At 25.9% G+C, this 27,832-nt stretch overlaps 1 protein-coding gene across 1 annotated transcript; it reads left to right on the forward strand.

The window, feature by feature from the left end:
- Window positions 1-227: 227 nt before the first annotated feature.
- LOC132931746 (uncharacterized) lies at window positions 228-27,811 on the forward strand. Its single transcript, XM_060997714.1, has 7 exons — window positions 228-812; window positions 17,163-17,379; window positions 18,482-18,695; window positions 19,734-19,885; window positions 22,581-23,194; window positions 24,187-24,646; window positions 26,892-27,811. The coding sequence occupies exons 2-7, from the start codon at window positions 17,224-17,226 to the stop codon at window positions 26,952-26,954; spliced, it is 1,659 nt and encodes a 552-aa protein (XP_060853697.1). The 5' UTR covers window positions 228-812; window positions 17,163-17,223; the 3' UTR covers window positions 26,955-27,811.
- The last annotated feature ends 21 nt before the right edge of the window (window positions 27,812-27,832 follow it).

Here is a 27,832-nt window from a genome sequence, read left to right on the forward strand (position 1 = left end):
TTATCCAGAACAGTCTCAATTCCCTTCTCGGCTAGGTCAGGTTGGCGGGTAGTATTATGATTATTATATTTTATTTCGTTGAATTATATAACAATAATAACAGCATAGGTATGACACGGCGGCCGCACGCACGCCGTATAGTTGACGTGTGTGCGCGGAGGTGCGCGCGCTACGACCGTGACCAATAACGCCTGAACACACGCGAGCGCGCGCGCATCGTACGGGTACACAACGCATTATACGTACGCGCGCGCTCGAGAGTACGTACAACTCAGCTGCTCCTGCTGCCGCTTGTGCTCCTTCTGCTGCCGCTGCTGCTGCTGCTGCTGTACCGGCGTTAACTCGCCATATCGTAGCGCCGACTGTCGCGCGCGCACACACCGCCCGCAACGGTCGCTCGACTCACAACGCAACCGCCGCCGTCAGCTCGATACAGTGCTCAAGCAGTGCGCGCGCGTACTTACTTATACTATACGCGTTCGTTGCACCACGGCGGTCGTGTTTCGCGCTGTCAGCGTCGCGGCGCAAACCGACGGCCACCGTCCCCGGGAAGCTCGACGACAGCCGACGACGATCCCGCCGTCCGACCGGCGGGCACGCGGATCGACGCTATCGCGGATCTCGCAGTCGGTCGCCGATTGATACACTGTCGCGTTTATACGGCACCCCGTCCTCCGCTCTCACAGCATCCCCCCGACGGATCACGACGCGGTGTCGACCCGTACATGACCGATGAGATCGTGGACGGCGACGACGACGACGACGACGACGACGACGGACCGACTGGCCACTGCGCAACAGATCGAGAAAAGGTCAATACAGCACAACTTATAGTATATAATAATATGATATAATATAATTGTGAATAAAGTCGACCCGTTTAATTATGTTACCATAATGATTGCGCTATAGTAAATTAGTATCGCCGATTAAGTCTATTTTCGTTGCTCTATATACAGTATTACGCTATGTTCGAAAATATGTTTTAGAATAAATCTGAGATCCTGCAAATCATCTCCACTAACTGAACAGTAGTTATTATCAGCACTTGAATTCAGAGAAGATAGAGTCTCTTCTTTCACATTATTAAACTTTTGTACACCCCCCCAATTCCAAAACGAATTGATTATAATAATATAATGTAATATTAATTAAATACGTGATAACTATATTGTCACATGATTGTTATCCTATTCTTGCTACCCTAACACTGTTTTCGATAATCGATAAAAAATTTCAAACAAATTAAGATATTTCACTTTTCAGGTAAAATAGACGCCCCATAATATACTTTTCGTTAAATTAATTTTTAAGCTCCTTATTTTTTCCACTCAATAGTATTATTTTTTTTTGTTCCAATATTCGTCACAAACTATTCTTTTAATCATTCACTTGCAAATGTGATGTGAATTTCCAACGTAAAAGTAGAGCTCCTTAACATTATGAACACATATTACATATACTAAAATATATCTTCAATTTTTCTATTATTGTTTTTATTAATATTTCTTACTTAAGTTTATATTCGTAATTGTAACTGGACTATCACACGCATTGGCGTAACTGAGAGCCCGCAGACTGTAATTTAGGGCCTTTGGTTAAAGTAAATTTAATTCCTGTGAAAAAAAAAATTGAATAATAGCTTTTTTCAAATTAAATTATTGTTAATCTATGCGCAGTTTAGATACAAACATGTTAGTTGACAAATTTGCCCCCCAAAAAATGCTAGAAAATCGCAGAAATTTAAATAAAATAAATCAGTAAAATTTAGTTTTTTTATACATTAAGCAATAATATTGTGTTATGATATGATAAATATAATAATATTTATCATATCATAACACAATTTTAATTCAAATAAGTAATTTACCTATATCAGATAAATGTTTTTAAACTAATATACCTACCTAAACAATATTTTAGGGGCCCATTATTCATTTTTGCGGGGTGCCCAAATTTTTTTTGTTACGCCACTGATCACACGGCCCGTATTTTTATAAATAAATATACGCGGGCACACAATACTGAATTTTCATCGGTGTTTCACGCTCGGTGTGTATAATAGATAATCGAATTCCGTTACTTGTAAGCTATACTAAGCTATCATATATTTGAAATAAATTATAGTATTATGTAAATAAATTATATTTATTATAAAGTCGATACCTAATAGTTACTACTACTGCACGTATAGTATTTCAATACAATAAGAATCGTTCCTACAGTTCGTACGCGCTCAGATATAGGTTCGACTTTCCGTTTTATTACATTTATTATAGTATTATTACTCATAATTAGTGAGCTTTATATAAATTATAATTAAATAATTGATTCGTTTATATAATTACAACAATAATAACAATTAAAAAAAAAATTTTTAAAAATAAACGAATAATAAAATCAGATGATTTAATTATTATTATATGTCGTAACGCAATGAACATCATGTGAAAAGTAGCTAGTTACTAGCCGTATACTTACACGGTTCCTCCACGTAGAACATCAAATCGTATAAAAACTACAAATTTAAATCAATTGTATTTTTACAGTTATTGTTGTATTCTAACCAATCATATAACCACGATAATACTCTTAAGAATATTATTTTTTGATATTTGCAAATACCTAAATAATATACAGTATTAGAAACTTATTTTGTTAAATCATTTTGACATACGTTTCTATATATATATATACAACTACTGATTGTTCAGTCTTTTTTATGTATATAACACCTATATTCGTAGTCTATTAGACAGAGCAAGCGGTGAACGGCTTCGCAAAATTATGAGTGTAGTACCTACTGCAGTGATGCACATGCATGCCCACATGGCCACATAAACTTTAAATGTTTATAAAGCGAGTCCAGATTTATATGCACTAAACAATTATTAAACCAAAATAAATTAAATTTTCTCATTAAAATGTATGATCTACCGATAAATAAAAATTAAACTAAATATTTTGTTTAAAACATCAATACATTTGTCTCCAAAAGAAAATTAATATTAGGTAGGTATACAAATAAAATTGAACAGTAGATTATCCATGTGGAATAACTTTGTTTATTTATTTCGCAAAGTATCAACTACCAATTTTAAAAAATAATTCAACATTTTTTTCATATCTCAAAAATGTACTGATAATTAGTAATTGTAAAAATAAACACTCTGTACATCATAAATTAGATAATAATATAATATCGTTTTCGATAATAAATGCATAACTATTAAACATAATATTTAATAGGTGTTTAAATTTAATCTGTTATCTTTAAAGAAAATTAATTTTTATATTCCTAACAATTATTGCATGTGTAATGTGTATGTGGTGTGTGTGTGTGTGTGTGTGTGCTGCGAGCGAGCGAGCGCGCCTTTCAACAAACCATGTATTGTGCAGACGATCGTTCCAAATTTAAAATTTAACAACAAGTATACAATAGTATACCATGTTTTTTCAATAATGGTATATCAAGTATACCTATGGTATAAAATAACATATTATGTCTTACACCTACTAAATATGCTATTCATGTACCTACAAATTGTTATTAAACATTTAAACTATGTGATAGTTGTAAAATTATCAATAAATTATAATCTATTATCATGCATAAACATATTATAAATTATAATACACAAATAATAATCTATCAATAACAATATAGAAATACTTATATATTATTACTATCTTGGCTATAATAAAAATAATCACTCATTATGTTTTTTTTATATTATATGTTATAACGTATTATTAAATATAGGTAGACAGGTAGTTATTAAATTACAAATTGTATTACATAATGTATAGATACGTTGTAAGTATAATACTCAATAGTTAGTACCAAACTATCAACCAAGTTTTGAAAATTACCTAAAATACTTAATATGTGTTAAATTATTTAATCTAAAAAACCTATAAAATAGTAATTTATAATAGATAATACGAAATATCGATTGTACTATAAATGAAAATCAATAAAGCGTTATTTGATTATGAATAATTTTCAATACACTAGTGATATTTATGTTATTTAATTTGCATACAACCTATTTTTGTAAGTAATAACTATTGTTTATTACTATTTAACAGAAAGTTTATAAATCATAATTTATTAAGTATAAAATATTGAATAGGAAATATATATTTTTTTTTCAATAGTCATATAAACACTATATAATTAATTATTAACATCACATACAGTAATATCATTATAATTACAAATTATGGCTACGCAAATATATGTATGTATTCGTACATTATGATAATGATTACTTTCAATGTAGGTATACTTATAGTCATATTTCCATGTTATAACAATTATCAATTTATTGAACTCTCATTTATTGATATTAAATTAAAATATTTATATAATGTATACCACAGCAGTACAACATATATAATACAGTACCTAAATACAAAAGTAAAATTATTTGCGTTGTGGTTTATTGATATAATACAATTTAGTTTTGAAAATAATATTGTATGATTGAAATTCGTAAAAAAAGTTTCGCATATTGCATAAGTATAGGTACCTACAATATAAAACTTTTACTAACGGAAATTCATTAGACTACAAAAAAAAAAAAATTTAACTTACATTTTTGCAAGTTATTATTATTTTTTTTATTTATAATAAGTACACGAGTACTTTATATTTTATAATTCTAAGTTTATATGATATTCTAAAATATCATTTATAGGTATTATAATAAATATAACGAAATAAATATTAATTAGTTTATCAAGTAAATGATGTAAATCGTTCCAATGATTTATAATTTAGCTATCAGTTATGAACTGGGTTAGTCTCTTACAATTTTAAGTATTTAATTTTTATGATACACCATGTCATTTTATAACCATGAAATAACTACTATTCTATAGGGTTAAACTATTGTGATAAACCCCATATGAATTTTATAATTTACTAATTAACTATACGTTTTTATATAATTTATTGTCGTTTTAACTTTATATTTTGTATTGATATTTCAAATCTTAGACTCACTGTACATCTTTCATTTTCTATTTCCATAATTTAATTAATTGATTTACTATTTTGCTTATCATTATGCGTTTAAAGATTAAACTTTTAAAATAAACTTACGATTTACCTTTTTTCCCCTTTAAGAATTATATGTATTTATATTTTTATGAAAAATGTGAATACATTATTAAGTTACTTAATTTGATAACATTATATAATGGTTTGTAAATAGTAATTGATTGCTTGTTCGATATTTCAAAATCCCAGCCATTCCTAGAAATTACCACCAAATTATGTTCACGCGAATAGCCCTACCCCTACATAAGTATAACAAACTTAAAGAGTGTATATCGATTTTGAACTGCGCAATCCGCATCACATACAATTGTCGCAATGAATCAATAAATATTGAATGCTGATAAAGTTTTAGACATAATAAGGTAGAAAGTTCTTCCGCATGGCTACAATCCACTACATAATATATCAAAGATATTATCTATTCGTTCAAATTAAATAAGTTTTAGTAATGCTGTTTCAAACTCCTTTCAAATATATATTTTAAAAATATTTGGATTGCCTGCACAATGAGAAAAGGTCTAACATGATTACATTTTAAACCAGTAAAATAATCCTAATTTATATGCTTTTATTCAAAAATTGTTATTATTTATTATACTTATAATATATTGTTTTTGTATTAACATTATTAATAGCTAAATTATTCAGTTAGATACATGATACATAAGTATATAAGATATCTTATACAATGTATTAATATTACACACATATATATATATATGTGTGTGTGTGTGTAAAATTATTTAATATGTACCTATAGACATCTGTGTATCGTTAAAATAAGTATGATGTAGCATTGTAGCAATAATAAGTATCAGCCTAATCGCCTACTAGTTCCATACTTGGTGACCACAACTCACAAGGTATAGCCGGTATAGTTACATTCTATACATATTAAAGTAATTAATTAAGAATGATAATCAATAATGTGACCCGTTTATAGACATTTGGCGTAAACATTGGCATATAATCATACATTCATATTCATAAATACCTATATGTTGTGTGTATAATATAAAATAATATTGAAACTTATCATTCAAATTACATTTTTCGGGACAATATATCTCAAGTTTTTAGTCCTGTGCTAGTTTTAAATTTAATTAAATAAAAATTTGTCAAATTATAATAAAATATATATAAATTATAAATCTGTCTTCTCAAAAAAATGCTTAAATAATCCATCATGATTCTAAATTAAATTAAAAACTTAATTACTACATCATTATAATTTATTATAAGGATCAAGAGGTGACCACAATTCCATCAAAATATTAACAATTATTAATACATTTTTGGGTGGTCAAAATATAATATATATTTTTACCTATTGTATCATTTGTAACTAAAAATATAGAGAGGGAATAGGTAACGCCTGTCTACAACTCAAATAATTTACCAATATTTAAATTAATACATGAATAATATTGTCAACATTATTCAGCAGTTCTTGAAGCTTTTTAGAATTTTAAAATTATTGAAAATATATTAAGTTAATAGTTAATACTATCCATATCATAATATAGATACAATTAAGTACAAATGTATACAATTTAAGTATACTTTAATTACTAAGTAATGCACACAAAATAATAACATGTATTAATATTCAAATTTAAACATAATACTTAAAAAAAATATATATATTTTTTAGTATACAATTAATTAGAATTTAGAGGTTAAGACAACAAGGAAAATGATGAGGCATAATAATGATATCTTTGCTCCCACTATAAAATATTAGAAGAACAACTGCCGCCCCACTTGTCAGTCCAAATTATTCCTATGCAAACAACAGTAATTTTGGAAAATTTACATTCTACATATTAGATTTTAACTAAATACAAAAGAATAAAAATGAGATATTTAATAAATTATTGTATTCATAACTAAAATTAGTGTTTCAAAAGTTTAATTTTTTCTATCTGGCATCTACTATACATAACCATAATATATAATATACTAAACCTATATTAGAAATCAAATTATTAATATCCTCTAGAAAGATTATTATTGAAACTTCAAGTTAAGTTCGATATCTACCTATATCAAAGCAATATTATAATATATATATAAAAATATTAATTGATAGTTTTGGATGTTGTTTATCATCTAGTTGCATTTAAAAATCATAAAATACAATATAAAAATTATGAACATATTATAAAAATTAAAAAAATTAAATCAATAACAAAGAAAATATTAGGTACACAAATGTGTTTTTTTTAAATTTCATTCTTTACGAGAGTATTAACCTTCATTAATTAATTATAACAATTATTATTAATTATGCTTCTCAAACTCGTGATAATTTTTCGGTATGGTTTATTATTGATTTTGAACTATAAAAATTTTAAAACTTAGCATTATCTGGTTCGTGTGAAATCTGGTGAAGAGAAGTGAGATAAGGGTCGCCAATTCTCATATACAAATATACTCAAACTTTGTATCATGTCTGATTTTTTATTTAAATTATGAAAACATAATAATAAATATTACTATCTACTTGTATTATATTAAAAATTCGAAATAGTATAACGAATTTATTTATATTAACATTTATAGTAGCCAATAGTCATCAGTGATGATTCATCACTCATCACCCTTTAGGTGTATACATCAAATAAATATTTATTATACTATAAACTGTAACATCATGCAATGTTCACTATCTATAACTCTCTATAATACAACGAGTGCTAAATATATACAAACAGACAATAGCATTGAAGTTTCCTTGTTTAGAGTGTTTAGACATAACGAGTAAACGGACCGATTTGGATGTTTGATAATACTAAATAATGGATAACCAAAAACAATAAAAAAAATAAACCTCATTATTTAAACTTTAATGTTTAATTATTCAACCCAGTGATTATTTATACCAATAAACCATAGTCCACAATAATTATAATATATTCCTTTACAAAGTCCGATAACCATATATACTTCGGGTGAACATTATTGTTTTTCATTATCGTTAATAGAGTAAGTTAACATATTACATATATACATAAAATAAATGCTATAAGTATGTTTGACGTATGCAATGTACATAGAATAACTCGTACATAGTGTTGAATTACGTAGAAGGACATATTTTCGTACATGACAAATTAACATATGCCTTACCAATTGTTTTTGTTATACATAAAGTGTTCATTCGTAACGCATGAATTGTCCAAAAAGAATATATTGAAATTAACGAAACGAAGTGATATAATTTATACTTCTTCACGTTCGCAGTATTGTATAAAAAGAAACAATATAAAGATACAACGTGCTTAGCACTGATATCATATGTTAAATAATCACGCAATATATAATTTTTTGTATACTATCACTATTTTTGTGGTTCATAATAATTGTCATATGTTTACAAATTACAAATTTCATAGGTAACATTATATTGCAGTATACACCTATGTGTCCTATACGCATGTTATACTTTTTCTATACTTTTAAGTATACTTTTAATATAAATATTTAGTGATCAGAATATAATTTTAAATATATATATATATATATATATATGTGTGTGGGGGGGGGGCGACGGGCATATAATGTGTGCAGTGAAAAAGCAAAAGAATAAAAATAATATTATGTGAGTAGAAAAAATTATAAATTAAATTTCAACAACTTTTTTTACCTTAAATTAAAATAATTATTACAAATTGCTAGCTATAACTTATAAATAATGACATCATAATAATTTTAAAGTTTTTTTTAGTTTTTCGTTTGATTACATAATAGTATTTAATTGCTTTGTCTATGTAAAGTAATTAACTCAATAGGTACAAGAATTACAAAAGTATAAATCTTTTTATTATTACCTATATATATATATACATAATATATTACACAATATATAAATAATTATTTACATTTTAATATCTATAATATATTTTTGAAGTAATATGTTCTACACAATTACTAAAAACCTTTAAAAATTATACTATAGCTGGTTTTAATAAAATAACTACAAATTATTAAATTGCATTACTTCTAGTCCTTTAGACTTCTAGTATAATAATCCTATTTGCAAGTATTAAAAAAAAATATATATTTTTTTCTGAAAATTTCAAATAAGTGCAAGTGGTTCTAATTTTAAAAATGAAGATCGAATTAATATCAATAACTTTATACAAATAGAAAAACTTTAGAAAAAACTAACAAAAGCTTACTTGTAACATTTATATAACATATATTATACATATACAGGGTCAAAATATTAAGAAAAAGTATTTTTATTAAGTTTATAAATTACAGATAAATAGTAAACAATTTTGAGTATATTTTTAATGAAGATCAGGCACATAGGCGCAATTTGAGTTTTAAATTTATTATAATTTGTATGTTTTTACTGTGTGTATGCTCCCTGAGATATATAAAGGTTGAAGGGGATATATATACAAACCATTTTGGGGGGCTATGATTGATTTTGAGGGGATTTAGTCCCCCCCAAGCCCTCCTCAAATTGCGCTTATGATCAGGCAGATATTTAGTATGATTTTTAGGTTTTGAGTGAAATTGAGTATCGTTAAAAATTTAATTATCATCTAATACAACTTCAATAAAACAAAATGATTATAGTGTGTCTAATGTATATTCTTTGATAGGATAATCATTAAAAAATTATGGGAAGTTTGAAATATTACAAAAAGTTATTATACAAAATAATAGTACGCAACTTCATGGCTTGTTAAAAATGTAAACAATTAGTTTAATGTTACTCAATTTCAGACTAATATTAAGACAATATACAGAACATATATAAATCTACAATAAGTTATTAAAATACATTTATTGTACATTGATTCTTAAATTATCTAAGTCATATCTATTTTGACTGATAAATGTGATGTCAGATGTTGTCTTATCAATAAGTATTTATTAATTTATTTTTTTCTCCTTTACTATTATATACATATTTAAAGTATAATAAGCATTTAAATCATATTTTAATTTATACTTTATTAATTTTATTGTATAATAAAATTGAACCTGTTAACTTTAGATGAAGTCTACAACATTTTTGACATTCTAACGAAAGTGTATTATTTTTCATATTCGAGTAGGTAGTATATACAAATTCTAAATATAATTTAGGGTAACAGTGCGAGTTGTTTAATAACTATTTTTACCACTCAGACATACGTCATAAATATGATATTTATTATCATATTCATAAATTATGTTAATTAATAGTTGGTTTAAAAAAAAAAAAATCAATTCTAGTATTTGTGCATAATAAATTGTGTTTATATGTTATACTGTACACTATACAGGATGATTGTTCATGGATTTATTCATTTAAAATCATAGGACAATATAAGTACATTTCAGTACACAAAAATTTGGAATCAAAAAATCTTTGTAAGGCACTCTGTAAATAATTTGTAATATAACCATATAGATTAGGTATATTTTATTTAATTATTTGATTTGATTAAGCGATGATAAATAGTAAGTTTTCCAAGAAAACATTTTGTACCTATATAGAATTCCGCTATTCGCGAGTAGGAAATTCAATGAGAATAGAATAATAAATGAGATCAGAGTACAAATAGTAATTTATTGATATATATTTCTAATTAAAATACCTAACCTACCCAATATTACAATATACTATGTATTTTTTATACGATACAATATGATAAACTTTAAAGTTTAAAAAATTGTGAGTATATATTTTTGATATTTTCTAATTAGGTTCTGTAAGAACAATTTATTATAAGGAATATCGTATTAAATTTTCAAGCTCTTCGAGATCATACAAACAAAATTGTATTATCATAAATCCAAAAATAAACAAAAAAAATACACAATTTTAAATATCTATTACTGCCATAAAAGAGCTGAAATCTTTTGAATATCGCATATATCGTATATGTTTGTACAGTTTTAATAGATTTTAGAATTACAACAAAAAAATAATTAATTTTGTAAAAAATAATCCCATATTTCACTAATACAATTATTTTTTTTCTTGATTTTTCCCCGATTATTTAAGTAATAAAGTTTTTATTTTTATATCCCCCACCTACTTGCTTAAAGAACATGGTGTTAAAGTCAAGTTAATTTTCCACATAATATAACATACCTTAATATACATAATAGTTGGAGACAATAGATTATATGAATAATAAATAAGTAATATTAATTTGGGTTTTAATTTTTAATTTTTAAGAATTAAAATTCAAATACGTTTATGATTTGTCATTGTATATTCGAATATTAATCTTATGTGATAAAATTCCACTAGAATAATTGTTTTTTTGAATTTACAAACATAAAATGTAATATAACACTAAAGTTTTACCCAATTTTTTAGTGATAAGTTAAAAGAATAATTTATTGGCAGAATACAGAAAATACTTAATAGACACTTCTTTTACTTCTTATATCTTGGTGTTAGAATCTGGATCTGTTATTTGTCTATTATCTATCACCTATATTATTACGTTATTTTCGAAAAAGTTAGATTAAACTAAAACATTATAGGTAAAAAAATTTAAAAAAAATAGTTTGCCAAAATTCTTCTGCAATTATTGTAATATCACATTCGATGGTAATTAGTTATACATTTATTGTTGATCACATATTCTGCATCTTTAGATTCTGTAAAATATTCTAACATGCAAAAAATATCTATTTAATAAATAATCAATTTACACAGTGATTCGCTAAGCATGCTCACACTCATTTTTTTCATTTAATAATTCGAATTATAATTTTTGAAAACACTTTTTTATAGCCTTATTTATGGTCAAATACTTACATTCACATAATTTAAAGAATGTCCTGTACTCCTGTGAGCTGTAGCGATACCCACTACTTTTTTTTTTTAATGTTGTCATCGAAATATCAAAATATCAAGGATACATATGGGTTGTTTTTGAATTATTTAACTTTATATATACTAATAATAAAGTAAAATTATATTCTAATAAGAATAATAGGATAAATATGTTTATAATAATATTTGAAAATTAAAAGATAGAAGAGCAACAATAATTTAAATTAATATTAATATAAAACCATTTTAAAGACTATACTACTATTAATATATATATATATACATTTTAATATTGCAAAGGTACTATTTATTATCCTACTCACATAATTGAGACACATCTACATTATCAAAAAATCTACTACTTCCACAACTTATTATAACAAAAATTAGATCTTATATGAACAAAAATAAGTTACAAGTTTTTGAAAATATGGTCCTTATAAATAAAAAAAAACCCTCTGTCGGGTGACAATGATAGTTGCAAGTCCGTTTAAGATAATTTGCAATTGTTATGTTACATTTTAATCATCTCAGATTATTTTGAAATGTAGTTCCTTAGAAGTTTTTACTTTTAACCTCCTTAAATATCAACAAGATCAAATTTCTACCACAAACCAGACTAAATATTAATAATCAAAGCAATGGGTAGACATTAAGACACACACAAAAACGAAAAATATTAAAAATTAATATACTTGCGTTATTATTGTAAAACCTAAGCATTCATCGCTCCGATCTGAATCTAAAAGTACCCTATATAACAAAATGATATATGTTACAATAATAAACATAACATGATGAGTCAATATATTTTTAATATGTATTTAACTTCTATAACTATCCATATATACTGTCATATTAATTTAAAATGTTTTCCAATTATGCAACATAAAATCCTTAAGTTACATCAACAGTACCTACCTGTGTTCAAACTTATTCATTCAATTTAACTCAAAAGTTAATTTAATGTTATAATAGATTTTATTATTAATAAATATTGAGCAGCGTGTGTGCGATTTCTATTTTTGACAGATGATATATTCAGACCCTAATTTCTCATAAGTATATTATTATATAGTAGCACCGTATGTTATTATCAAGTCTATTATTTCAGTAAATGGTGTGCGAATTCGTTTCAAAAGACCCCTGCCCTATTGCTCCCATTCCAATGGATCATGCAGTAATATAATATATATATATATTCTTTTAATTGGTTAATAAGTTAACAGCAACATAATTTTCATCCGGTTAACGTCCTATAACGTAGTTATTATACTCGAGCGTATCCGCATGTTATAAATGACATAAACGACAATAATTAAATACTACGTATATGCATAAAGTTAATTTCGTACTAATAGAAATATTCTGTTAACTATGTGGATACCTAATAGTATTTTTTTGAATTTATGAATTTATTTATTATTTCATATGTACGAAAAAACTGGAAACGAAGGTTGTGTACATTTATTTAAAACTTGTATTTAATAATATTGTTTTATAACAAAACAATATATTCTATTTTGTATTATTATACTGTTAATTATTAGTATTTGCACTAACAATACATTTATACTCTACCCATTTAAAACTTATAGGACACAGCGGTGTATAATATATTATTGTTGATTTATTTTTTAAATTCTCTTATTTTCATATGAAAATATAATCAATTGAAAGGATTAATAAAACTTAACATTTATTACTAACAAAAGGTTAAAAAATAAATTATTGATACATAAATTAACTAGATATATAAATTGAATTAGGTATACTAGTTATTATTATACTGGAAATCAAAAATTGTTAAAATATATTAAAAGAATAATTATTATAAGTTATAATTTATAACATATTAACGTTAACAAATCTGATTTATTTTTACAATAAATTATAAAATGTGTTAACAGAAAAATAAATAAAAGTCCAAAATACATTAAAAATAAAAGATATAATGTTAAATTATTTTGTAAATTATCTATTGTATAATAGGTGTAAAATAATATGCGATTTTTTAAATATTACGAGTTTACGACTATTCTAATTTCTGGCATTTAAAAAAAAACTCAATTGTATAAATGATAATATCAAGAATATTATTAGTGTGTATAAATATAATTAAATAACTTAAATGTATCTTATTATCTTACTAGTTCGGTATATAAAACTATTAAGTATCATATATTATTTTTATATTTTGAACACAATATTTCAGTTTTAAATTAAATAATTTTATCAAATTTCATAAATATAAAATAACAAATTGATTCATGGTAATTTAAATACATATTTTTATATATTTTATTATATAAATATTTAATTATTTATTCAAATATGCAACTTTAAGAATTCAATTGTTTACTACATTCTCCTAATTTTCTAATTAAAATATTAAATATTAAAATCATAATAATAAAAATAAAAGATACCTTCAATTTTTTATGAATTAAAATAACAAAGCAATATTGTTGATTGATTTGATTTACTATCTACATGATTTAATCCATTAACTATATAGTTCAAAATTCGAATCGTTAACTAATGATTTTTTATTCTATTCTAAAAATACAGTACAATAATATTATTCAATATCACCATCTTGTCTTTATTTTTTATAAACTAATGAAATTAATATATAGTAAATACTGTAATAAATTGTATTATGTATAATTTCGTATCACGGTAATTTTTATTTATTATTCAAGTAGTTATAATTCTATACCCTGGTTCAATTTTAATATTCCTAGTTATAATTTGACAAAGGGTATTATAATCTAAAATGTTTGATATTTTTATATATGATAAAGTGTAAAATAATGCACAATATTATAGGCTTAGTACATACTACCTAGTAACAATTAGAACAATAAAATCCGCTCAGAATCTAATATAAAATAACAATTATATAATCATTTTTATACCAAATTAAAGATAGTAAAGGTTGAGAAACAAAAGAATACCCACATTAACTGATAACTTAATGTAATGCATATAATTATTACCCTATGAAGTGCATTTTATTATTAGTTGTTACAATTATTTTCCCATAATCTGCAATAATAGTCCCTGCCCTCTTAGTCGTTTTATCTAATCTTGAAGTCAAATAAAAAAAATATTATGAATTGATAAAAACAATTGTACTCAGTGCATAATCAAGACTTTTCAAGACCCTAACATTGCAACTATAGGTATGTAAATTAAATATAATTTAATAGTTCAGTTAATTATGTGCAGGACTTTGCCATGAACTAATATTATTTTTAATTAAAAATAAGCAAATCAAAACGCAAATAATTTTTAACTTAATTAATTTTAATATGTATTAAGTACATGATTAGTTCTAAATTAAAAAAATATAAAGTTATACATATTAAATCTATAAACTATTATATTATTTTGTGAACAGATTTAGTTTTTGTTAATTTGATTAATATAGATACTAATACTAATGTAGCTATTAACTACTGAAGTTTTATTTTGATACAATATTTCTTAATGTTATACGTATGAATTTTAAGAACTTCGAATTTAAATCATCAAAAGTAAATTTACATACTATTTAATAGGTACGTATAGCAATATATTAAATTTACTTAATTATCACTTATTAATACCTACCTATTTTATATACTCTCGTAATGTTTATTATACAATATGCTTATACATTTATAAAATACTTATTTCACTTATTTTTATTATTTAGATTGAGTATGATATAACTATATAAATATCTTATATATTTAAATATTATTTTAATTAATTCTACATTTTATTTTTGATTATCTGTCTTGTGACAATAATAATAAAATTTAATTTAAAAATGATATTACATTTATATTTATCAAAAATATTTCATATAAATAAAATAAATATATATATATATAATAATTTATTATATTTACATAATTATTTTTATTAAATAACTACTACACTTAGGATACTTAGATACTTGTCAACAAAACTGTTTTTGCACACACTTAGCAACTATGTATAGATATTTGGTAATGAATACTTTATATTTAATATCGAAACCAATAAATATCAAATTATAAACATATCAAAAAATTATTATTGTATAGCTTCGTTATAAACTAGCTTTAAATTTATAAGAAAGTAAAAAAGACAAAATTTTAAACTTTTAAAGTGGTTGCAAACGTTATATTTATTTTATTACTATACTCTAATGTTTATTAGATATAAACATACGAGTATATTCATTGACCTATAAATTAAATGTTATGATTAACAATAACTGATTATAAAATATGCAATAGTTGTAAGTAAATAGCCCACACCCTCAATAAATAAAATAGGTACAACGAATTTGTTCAGGTCTCTAAACTTCAAAGTGTAATATGTAACATTGATTATCTATTACATTTTATCAAATAAAGGTCGAGTAATTTAACTTTAACATTAATATTGTTAATAATTAATTTTTATTTTATTACAAATTTAAAATGTGTATTAAAATATTAAAAATACAAATACTATTGTATTTATGTTTTTAAACGTATTTTATATTGTTACATTACCATAAAGAAAAAAAGGATTTGGAATACTATTTTTTTTTAATTGACAGTTTTTAAGCTATATATATATGAAGGCATTAATAGAACTCTAAAATCAAACATATATGTATATTATAACATTATGTTCGTCATGGAACAGCTAGCATGGTTATATAGTTCTTCGGATTACGAGGTAACTTGTAACTGAAAAACATATGTACTTAACATCTCAATAATATAAATAACAATATTTTCATATCAAAAACAATAATTTTTTTGAAGGAAAAACATTACCGGAAACAAATTTGTGTTTGTAACCGTGACGAAAAGTGTATTGTTGAATGAATACCAACAAATTAGAATGTGATAAAAAAATGTCTCAATGTCAGGACCTATTTATATTATTATCATTAACCTTCAACATTGGTTGCTTCAAATCACTACATAATAATACTTAGAACCAATAAATCACAATTTGAAAAATATTATAACCAAAAATATTGATTTACCATTATTAAAAAATTCTATAAAATCATTTAAATAAATGTTAATTTCTTAATTATATTTATATAAAATATAACATATTCATGTTGTTATTTATTTAATTTTTAGGTATTTATTTATAATGTAGATAATACATGTAAAATATACAGTATAATGTTAGGTATGCATTATCTAAGTGTCCAACTTTTATATTTATTAAAATTTATAATTTAGGTACAGTCATTACATAAATAAACATTGAACTCAAAAATATAACTAAATTGCTATTTTTAATTTTTAGGAATCACATCAAACAATACGGGTGCGAAGTCGTGAAAAAGTAAAATCATATAGATGACTTGATGTGCTTAAGCTGGATTCAAGCATGCACCGCCATACACCTGCTGTGGAGTGTGCTGTATATAAGCGTTGGCGCTGTCCAAATAGTAGCAGGCATATTTTTCCTATTCACAGTTCCTGTTCTCAGAATAGGATCAAACATATGGACAGGGTCTTGGGTAAATAATAACATCATTTTTATAATAAGTGAGAAATGTATGAAACAGATGACAAAGTTATTTGTAATTATAATACAAATTAATAAAAAAAAAAACAGAGATGTTACTCCGCTGTTTAGTAGGTATATAGTTTTCGAGTGTACATGTACATCGTCATTGAGACTGTTCATTGTTGTAATGGTCGTGTTAAATTTAAATTCAATGATATTCCGTTAAATAAGAAAAATGATCGTGATCGAAAACAAAGTGTGCACTCGACCTATATTTCTAAAGATTTAATTTAATTTAGTTTTTTTTCTATTACCTATAGGCTATTGGGAACAATGATTTTTAATACTGAAAATAAAAAACTAAAAAATTGATAAAAAATTTTCCAAAATATTCCTAAATAGCCAATTTGTGAATCTAATTTAAAAAAAATTTTAGATGGTAAAAACATTTTTTTAAGTCCAGTGGCTGATTTTTACAATTTTTTAAATATCAATATTCTCGTTAGGTAAATTACGATCAAGTTTATGTAAAACAATAAAAAAAATAGTTAGATTTTAACATGCACCTATTTAAAAATGTTTATATAAAATATTTTTTTTAAAAATTATATTTTTTGATATTATAATGTTTCTAACATTAACTAGATCGTAATTTACCTAACGAGAATATTGATATTTAATAAATTGTAAAAATCAGCCACTGGACTTAAAAAAATGTTTTTATCATCTAAATTTTTTTAAATATCATCATATTATCTTAGTAAAGTATATTCATTTTTGAATTTCACCAAAAAAACAAAACCAATTTTGTTAAATAGGTACTATACTATTTCGTAAATATTCCAGTTATTCCATACTTAATTAATTTTTTTTTGTTGCTTTTAACCCTGCTAAAAAGTAAGAACTTAATATTGTAAAACCAATACATCCATCGCCCCGCTTAGGATTTATAACGTAATAAATTATATTAAATAAAATATTGATCAGTTTATAGTTTTTATCGTTCAACTTTGCAACATACCTAGATTTTTTTCATTCATTAACACCTCAACATATTATGTTTAAATAAATAAATGAAACAAATCATTATATTAATTTATTTTCTTTCGTAGAACGTGTTCTTTGGAGTAGGAGGAGCAGTTTTCTCGTGTGTAGGTGATTGGACTACAGCCAAACAACGAGGTCTGTTATGCCTCACTGTGTCTATCCTGATTATGAACATAGTAAATTTAATAATATTGGAAATCGGAGAATGGAGATACCTAACACCTGAATCGGTTAAACATATCATGTCGAAAGAAGGCTTGGAAACTTTAGTTCTATATGGTAATTATATTATTGTTGTTTTAAACTATATATCATTATCTATATACATATATAATTTATACTATATGATATTGATTTAGTTCATTTTCATATATTATGCAATATATTATATATATAATACCCTATATATAACCCTATATATAACCTATATATAATATTGTATACCTACATTGAACATTATAAATTTACAGATAAGTTTCAGTTGGTAATGTATATTCCATTAAAGAGCGAGCAACTTATGTTTTTTATTAATTTAGGAATAGATTATTTTAACAATTTGTTTTTATTATTATAAATTTTAAATCCTAAAACCTAACTTAAACATATTATAGCAAGACAATATAATTTGCAAGAAAAATGTTCTGATTTTTAACGGAAATAAATAAATATAATTTAGTTGTACATAGAATTTTTTAGGACTATGTCTCTTCCTTATTTGACTATAGGATCTTATATATTCATTAATTTTAACTCGTTGTTTCCTATTATTTAAGTATGAAGAGAAAAACTTTAAAACATTATTGCATAAACCTAATTATTTTGATTTTTGTAATAGAATATTGTGATTAACAGTGTCAAATGATTAGGCTGGATGTGGCTGGTATAAGCTGTGGTTTATATTAATAAATTAACAATTTCATACCTACCATATGTTAATAGGATAAGTAAAAAACCTTTGCTTATAATTACAACATAAAAAATAGTTATATAGTATTATTACTGATAGATAATTATTATTATTAATTGTTATTAAAACTTACGAAGACAATACTGATTACCTACTTACCTATATATTATTATATATTTATTCCACATATTATTCATATAACCACTACTTATGAAATGATAATGTATCTATATTTTTTATGAATTATATGACTTATGACATTGTAGTTATTATAACTAGATTACTTAGATTAATTTTTATAAAAAAGATGTCTGTGTGTGTGTACCTACTTATGTTAACTTTTATTAATATTGTTATTAGTTTAGTTTGACATATTATAATGAATATGATATTATATACTTGTTTTACAGCTCGTTACACTACTAGTATAAGCACATTAGTAGCCATAATCGGCGCATTTTTCGATTCGCAGATAACGTTTTGTTGTATGCTACGTGTGGATAAAACACAACAAAATGCAGAACCAGATAACAATTCAGATGTCGATTACATTATGCCAAGGGTATGTTTTCAATTATTTTACTTTATACATAAAATCATTATTATATTTTTTACACATACTTAAGACGTTTATTACATTATAGAATGAGGCCAAGAAATAAAATACCTTCAATCACTAAAAATTATAAATAAAAATTTTTAAACAATAAAACAAAATAATATTTATATTATAAACAAGTAAAACATGTTTATAATTGTTCTTGTAATGGCTAATGGGCAATGAAAATATAACCTAATCTATTGACTCTATTTTGTATTCCAATAAAAATTATTTTCATAAAAATGTATAATAATATAAATATGAAGGTTAGATACTTCAATTATTATGTTCCACAAAATAACAAAGAATTAAAACAATATTTTCTATGCAGGTCATTCATGATTTGGTATTGGTAATTACTAATTTATAAAATTATTATTATTCAAATAATTACTTAGGTACCGCAATTTCATCGAAGTTATTACAAATAATATAAGTGACTAAAAATAATGTGTAATTTTGTAAGATAATATGTCATTACTCAAAACTCACATTAAATTTAATCATTGATAGGTACTATTATATAGACCCTAAAATATAATGATAACAATTTTACGACATTGTTTTTGTTTGACTTCTCTTACACAAATAAACAATTCAGTCATTTACAAAGAAAACACATGATCTATAATAATTATTGCGTTTTAAGAACTTTCATAGAAAAGTGTGTTAATTCTCCATGGCTATATTCCATAGGATAACACTTATGCAATTATCTTTATACTTTCTGATTCACATTAAACTATTATACAATAATATATATTTCATTGCCTGCAGATGTGATCATTATCAATTTGTTTATGGAGTGCGTCTATGTTCTTATTTTTAAAAGGATTAATTATTTCTTGAACAATTCCAATTAAAAAAAACCTAAAAGCGTTCTTAAAACTTTATAGTACGTAACATGATTACTTTAAAAAAAATAATTTACAACATTAGCTTCGAGGTAAACGTAAACAAATAACAACTATTTTAGACCGTTTTTCAAAATATATTTATATTATATTATGTTCATTGTTCATAGACATCCTATATTTTCATTAGGTATTTATTGTTGACAATCCAAAGTACGTGGAATATAAAATGTATTACTTCGCATTCTGTGTGTTTTAACTAAAAATAATAATAGGCATTCTTGATTGGGCCAAAAATCGAACACAATTTCAAAACTTATCCATCAAATAGAAGGTTCCTATCAGTTCTTTTACGCATTTTTTTAACGAAACATAGGCGGTTTCGCAATTAAACCACATTAGTTACATATTAATATATTGTATTATATTTACGTTACACCGATACTATAATAATGTGGGTATACACTATACATAAGCCGTGCCGCCTGTAGACATAGATATAAGTAGGTATGCAAATATCAGTTCAGTGACGTGTACCTATTTTCATCGAGTCGTGAAGTTGACAAAATGTACATTCATTACACCCACATACCGACTTATAGTTAACGAAATAAGCGCAACCTGGGTTATTATCCTGCAGAACCTTTCTCGAAATGTTAAACAGTTATGTGATGTGGTTTCCCGACTATTCTAGCTAATATACCTACGATACGTTAAGGTACATCAGTGCAGTGAAAACACTGATATAGTGGTTAAAGATCAAATTAAATACAAGAAAAATGTATCTAATACCTCCACTTGTTCTGCGTTTCGGCTTCCCAACGCCAATAAATGTGTCACGGTGTTTGAAAATCAATACCGTCTACACTCTATACACACGTATATAGTTCGATAGCTACATACATAATAATATAATGTTGTCGTCGTGTTAGACGTAACTGATTTAAATGAGCAAAGAATGCATTTCGAAAAAATCTAATTTTCCAATTCCAACGTGTCCCATATAACAACAACAAAATCGAGCCACCGCGATCGCTTCTATTTTCGATAACGTATCACTCGTATCAATAAGAAGTATAATCTTGTCCAAGAAGTCCAAAAACAAAAAATAGAGGTACCCGCCGCCCGTGGCGTTTGAGTGTTTCGCGTGTGTTGTTTTTAAAATGTTGCTGCCTAAAATGTATATAAATGTTATCTATATAACATGGGCATAGCTACTAACCTAAACCTACTAATATTGTCATTTATAAGATCATAAAATCCACACACCAAACATCGTCGTAAAACGATTTACAAAAACACCTAAAATTTTGTTGCCTTCGTAATATTATATTGTATTATAATCAGGGCTCGGGACTTATAGCACTCAAATAAGCATTTAAGAAACCTTAATTTGAGCAAAATTATTTAATCAAAAAAATAAAAATAAATCTTTATATTATAGAAAAATCAAACTTCACTATCGAGACATTTTGCCTTATTGTTTATAGATTTTCCGAGGGATTTTCTAAAAAAAAAAACTATAAAAAGTAAAAAAAAACTGGTCAAAAAAGCAAAAATATCAGAAAAACTGGAAATAAGCATCTTTTTAAATAATCGTTGAAAAAAGCAACAAAAAAAAAGCACTTCCAAATTTCATAATTGAACGTGTTGTAGTAACGTGACACTCACTTCCATTGCACTCTGCTAAATTTTAAGTCAATCCATAAAAACAAGCAAATGCTTAAAAGTCCCGATCCCTGATTATAACGTATCGACTATTTCACTGATTGCGCGTGTTCGGTTTCGTTGAAATGGCGCAGGTCAAATCGGAGTGCGTGTTGCGGTCGAACAGCACCGCCAGGAAAACGTCGGACAACAACTACGGCCGTTCCTGGGTGTTCGAGGCGGACGGCACGACGGGCCCCGGTGGCTGTCCCACGTACGCGTCCACGGAATCGCTGAGCGCGCTCGACCACCGGCCACCGGCGGCGGTGACCGCGACCGCGGCCGTGTGCAGCCGGACGGTGACGCTGAAGCGCAGGGCCAAGCCGGTGACGCCGGTGGTGATCGTCGAGATGGACGGCACGGGCGGCCGGCCCACGCAGCTGATGACCAGCTTCTCGCGGACACCGTCGCCGGTCGGCCTGTCGGAGAGCTCGTCGCAGGACTCGGTGTCCGCGGCCGCCGTGGCCGCCGTGCCGATTTACGAGTGCCTGGAAAAGCTGACCGAACCGTCCGTGTACAGGTCCCGCTTGAACACCGCCTTGTCCGCCAGTATCCAGGAGGCCATCGCGTCCGGCGACCGGCCGCCGCGGAGCCTATCGCCAAGGCCGCCGCCCGCCGCGGAGCCCGTCCAGTACGCGTCGCTGATGGAAGAACTGCAGAAGACAATCGGCAACAGGCTGTCCAAACACGTCGAATCGCCCGAAGAGAGGTGAGTGGTAAATCGGCTACCGTTCCGATATTATTGTACTATATACAGGTGTGATATTCGATGATATATTATATATACTCGCACACCCTTTTTTTTTCATTAATAACGAGGTTATTCGAGGTACTATTTTTTGGCATTTTTAAGTATACTATATCTTGATTGAGTACTTTTTATCGGAGACCGCATATTTTCGAATTACTCGAGGTTTTATTGTATATCTACAACATAATAAGAGTGCTTGTGGAGATATAAACATCCGTTTTTCAAACCATCCTTTACAACAGTGCTTATCAAACTGGAAGCCACGGCCTCCCGGGGGTGACAGCTTCACATTAAATGTAGGGAGGGGGCCATGACAAAAAAGTTTGAAAAGCACTGCTTTGTAACACTATCTATAAAATATTCTTCCAAATCCCAAATTATTTATAATAAGTTATCCATAAATTATTAATGTTTGTTATAGTTTAAAATATATATTATGTAGCTACATGGGTATCACAATTTTTGACGTTTTTGTTATCGGACAGGTTTCGGATCCTCTAGTCCAGTATGTTTACGTTTATGTTTGAATGATGACAACTTATCGAAATAGGTTTTATGTTTTTAATTTTAATTTTATTTATTTATGATGTAGTATGATAAATGAAAAATCGTTATGATAGTGTGAGAAGAGCGGGGAACAATGTACCGTGTATGCATTGATAAACTAGAATAAATTTCAGCATTTACTGGTAAATGTTTTTTGAGATATTTTAGTATTATCTAATTCTAAGGTTGTAAGAGTCCGCTCTTCTAAAATGCATTAGATTATTTTATATTATTTTGTATATCTACTAATTATGAGGTTTTCATCTCTACCCTCAAAATTATCCGTAAAATCCATAACACAGCAATGCGCAGCCAAACGTTTTAACATTCCATGCATATTGTTTGTGTATATATTTTCAAAATGAAACAAGAATCTAAACTGTGCATGATTTAATATTTTATAGATTCAGTGCCGAATTGGACGATGCACTACAAGACATCCAAGATTTAGAATCTCCAAATGGCCATAGCAATGACCGGACAGATGACAGTAGTGACAGTGATGCAGCCAGCATGAAGACCACAAAGACAGTTATACTAAATGGTAAGAACGCTGATGACTTAGGTTACGTATCGATGCGCCAAGATTGCGCACACTTGTTGAGCGTGTACGACCAAGTAGAATGCGAATTGCCAGAAGAACTGCCGGAAGAGACAAACAACAACACAATTGGGTTGGATGTCACTGTTAAGACTTCTAGTAAGGGTTGGAAGTCATTGTCAACAATGTTAAAAAGAAAACATAGAGCCGCTCTAACTTTAATACCTGAAATCGAAGCATCCATTATAAAATCTGAATGTTTGGCATACTTGTCAGATAAAGAATTGATTGAACGATACGACCGTAATAAAATGGTACACAGGGTAAGACGCCACGATAATTACGGTGATAACGGTGATGGTGTATTGGTGTATGGTATAAATTATAGGCGTTTGCATGTCAACGGTCAACGTATAATAATGACCTTATGGAAACATTAATATATCTTCTGATGTACCTAAACCTAACACGTATTTAGTGCTTTAATTGCCTTCCTTTCATTTTTTTAAAAGTTTTCAAATGCATAATCATAATTCATAAGTGAAAAGTTTAATTTTTTACATCAATATTAAATGGTTTAGATTTAAACAATTTAGTTATTATAGTTGTTAAGAACGACTTCAATTAAATAAAGTAATATTTTGTTTTTATAATTCTAATTTATCGTATGTCTTAACATTAAACATTAAACAAACTAAAGTATTAACTAATACAAATTATAAGTAAAATAAATAGATATTACTTTATAATAGAATATTTAAATTATAATTTTTTTTTACAAAGATTTATGATATAATGAGATTTTAATATATCATGAGATATAATATATTATAATTTGAATATCATGATAAGATAATACATAATATGTATCTATAAATAATGTTGATAATTACTTTGCACTTTTCATAAAATAATTTAAATACTAAAAAAAATGAACAATAAAATAATTAAAAATAATGATAACTATTTTTTTCATTAACATAATTTAAAAATTAATTAAACATTTTTTTATTTATTTATAAGTTTATAACACTTTACTAGAGATGATTTGTTTAAAAATACTCTTACTATAATTATAATAAAAAAGAAATATCGCGTTTTAAAAACTATATAGATACCTATTAGACTACAATAGTTATATTAATGTAAAAAGAGTTTTCGAATAACATACAAAAATTTTAATCAATTACACAATGTAAAAATAAAATTATTCATAAAAAAATTTAAACTCAATTCTTAAACCAAATTTTTGACAACGATACAAATTCAGTAATAGTATATCCGAACAAACTTATTCACAAGCTTCCAAATCAAACATCCAACACCCAACTAATATAAATAATATATGTTCATCAAAACCAAATCATAATTATCCAATTCATTTCATCCATCCTTTATTAACATTATTATTGATTTAAATCAATTACTCGTTCCATAAATTAACTTCAATATTAAATTAACTATATAATCAAAAAAATGAAAAAACTAACATTGCGTTGATTATAAAAAAATACCAGAAAAAAATGAACGGCGAATTAAACATCAAATTAAGTAGCTGATAGTGAAAGGTATTCAATATTTATTTATATTCTTTCATTTATTCTTAAGTTTACTTATGTCATGTTTGTACAAAGAATAAATAATTTTAATAAAAAAAATAAAAATACAATATAAACCTAATTTAACATAAAATAATATATCAATCAATAACCTATTATTCGAATTCCAACTAAAAAGTAAAAAACAATTTTATATATAAGTATACCGTATGCCTATCAAAAATTCAAATTAAAAGTTTTATACTTGGAATTTTTATCAAGATTTTATTTTTACTACTTGGAAAAACATAAAAAATAAATTTCAGATGTTTGGAGTATATTTAATAATCAATCCTGATTTTCCAAGGTTCCGTAAAACAAATACATTGTTTAACATGCAAACTCCATTAGAAACCTATCCATTTCTAACTATAAGGAAAGATTTTAATTAAGTCTTCGTAATTTATTTATGTATACAACTATACAAGTATCATGATTATGAACAAATGTCTTACGTAAAAACAAACAACAAATACTGAAGGTAAAATTTATATTGTATTAATCTAGCACGCAACTAACTTGAATAGAATAGAACCCTTTGGCTTTTATTGTTGTAATTTATGTAATGCGAAAGAAAAATAATAAATACGTTACTGGTGATGGTTTAAATTAAACAAAAATCTTTCATTGCCCATAGGCATAACTACATTAGTGTTAATAATACATACATAATACAAAGATCATATTATATATATATTTATATTGTATTATGAAACAACAACGAGTGAAATGTGTACCGTGTACCTAGGTAATACCATACCTAATAATATCTCCATTATTGAACATCATTAAATTAAAATATTGTATTCCATTCATTCGGTAAATCGATAAGAAAAAAATTAATCATCATATTAGTTATAGTTATTAATAACAAAACGGTGGCTATTAAAATATATAATTGTAAGTTGCAAAATAATATATTTTTTATGTTCATATACATTTAATGAGCTTTTAATATTTTTTTTTTCAGCAAATCGAAGAAAAAGTTTGGAAACAAATTAACGGTGCTTCGGAGACCGATTCCCCTTGCTGACCGACTGATGAATTGTGTTTATTTGGTTATTTAATTGAATTTATATTACTATTATTAAGTATAATTTTCTATACTCTATACAAATTTTTATTTTGTGTTATTGAACTTATTTAAAACGGTGGCATACAAACAATCCTTCCTAAACTATGTTAAATGTTATACCTATCCGATCTATTACTATATAATAAAAATTAAATAATATTATAATATTGTATTTATCATATCTTTCAATCATTATTCCTATTAAAAATTAACAGAAATAAAATAAAAAAGTGAAAATGAAAAACCATGATTTTATTATTATTTAACATAAAATTGGTATCATGTTCTTTATACAATGTATGATTATCGTTAAAATATTTTCCCTCTAGGTTATTACAATGTACATCTTTATTATACATACATAATATTATATATATATGAATTATTATTTATAAAATATCTATAAATGTTGTTCAAGTTCGAAAAAGTTGTGTTCGAAAAAAAATATTTACAAAAAGACTAGTAGAATTTATAGTTTTATTCTCGGTTAGATTAAATTTTCGATTTATTAATATTTTATTTCGTGTTTATGTATAGTTATATATATTATTATAAATTTGTTATTTATTTTTGACTGTGATTTTTATGTTAATCAATATATTTATATAATATATATTATATACATATATGATTGATATATACAATATATATTATGCATTGTTAGTAAATAGATATTTATGAAAATAATTTTTAATGTTCAAAATATTTATACATAGAAAACATGTAAAATGTATACATTCAGTTTATTATAAATATGTAGAACCAATAATAGTTAAACATAAAAATATATTATATTACCTATTATAATAAATTTATTTTTATTGTAAATATTATTT

The sequence above is a fragment of the Rhopalosiphum padi genome, chromosome 1, assembly GCF_020882245.1.
Source record: "Rhopalosiphum padi isolate XX-2018 chromosome 1, ASM2088224v1, whole genome shotgun sequence".
Classification (NCBI taxonomy): Eukaryota; Metazoa; Arthropoda; class Insecta; order Hemiptera; family Aphididae; genus Rhopalosiphum; species Rhopalosiphum padi.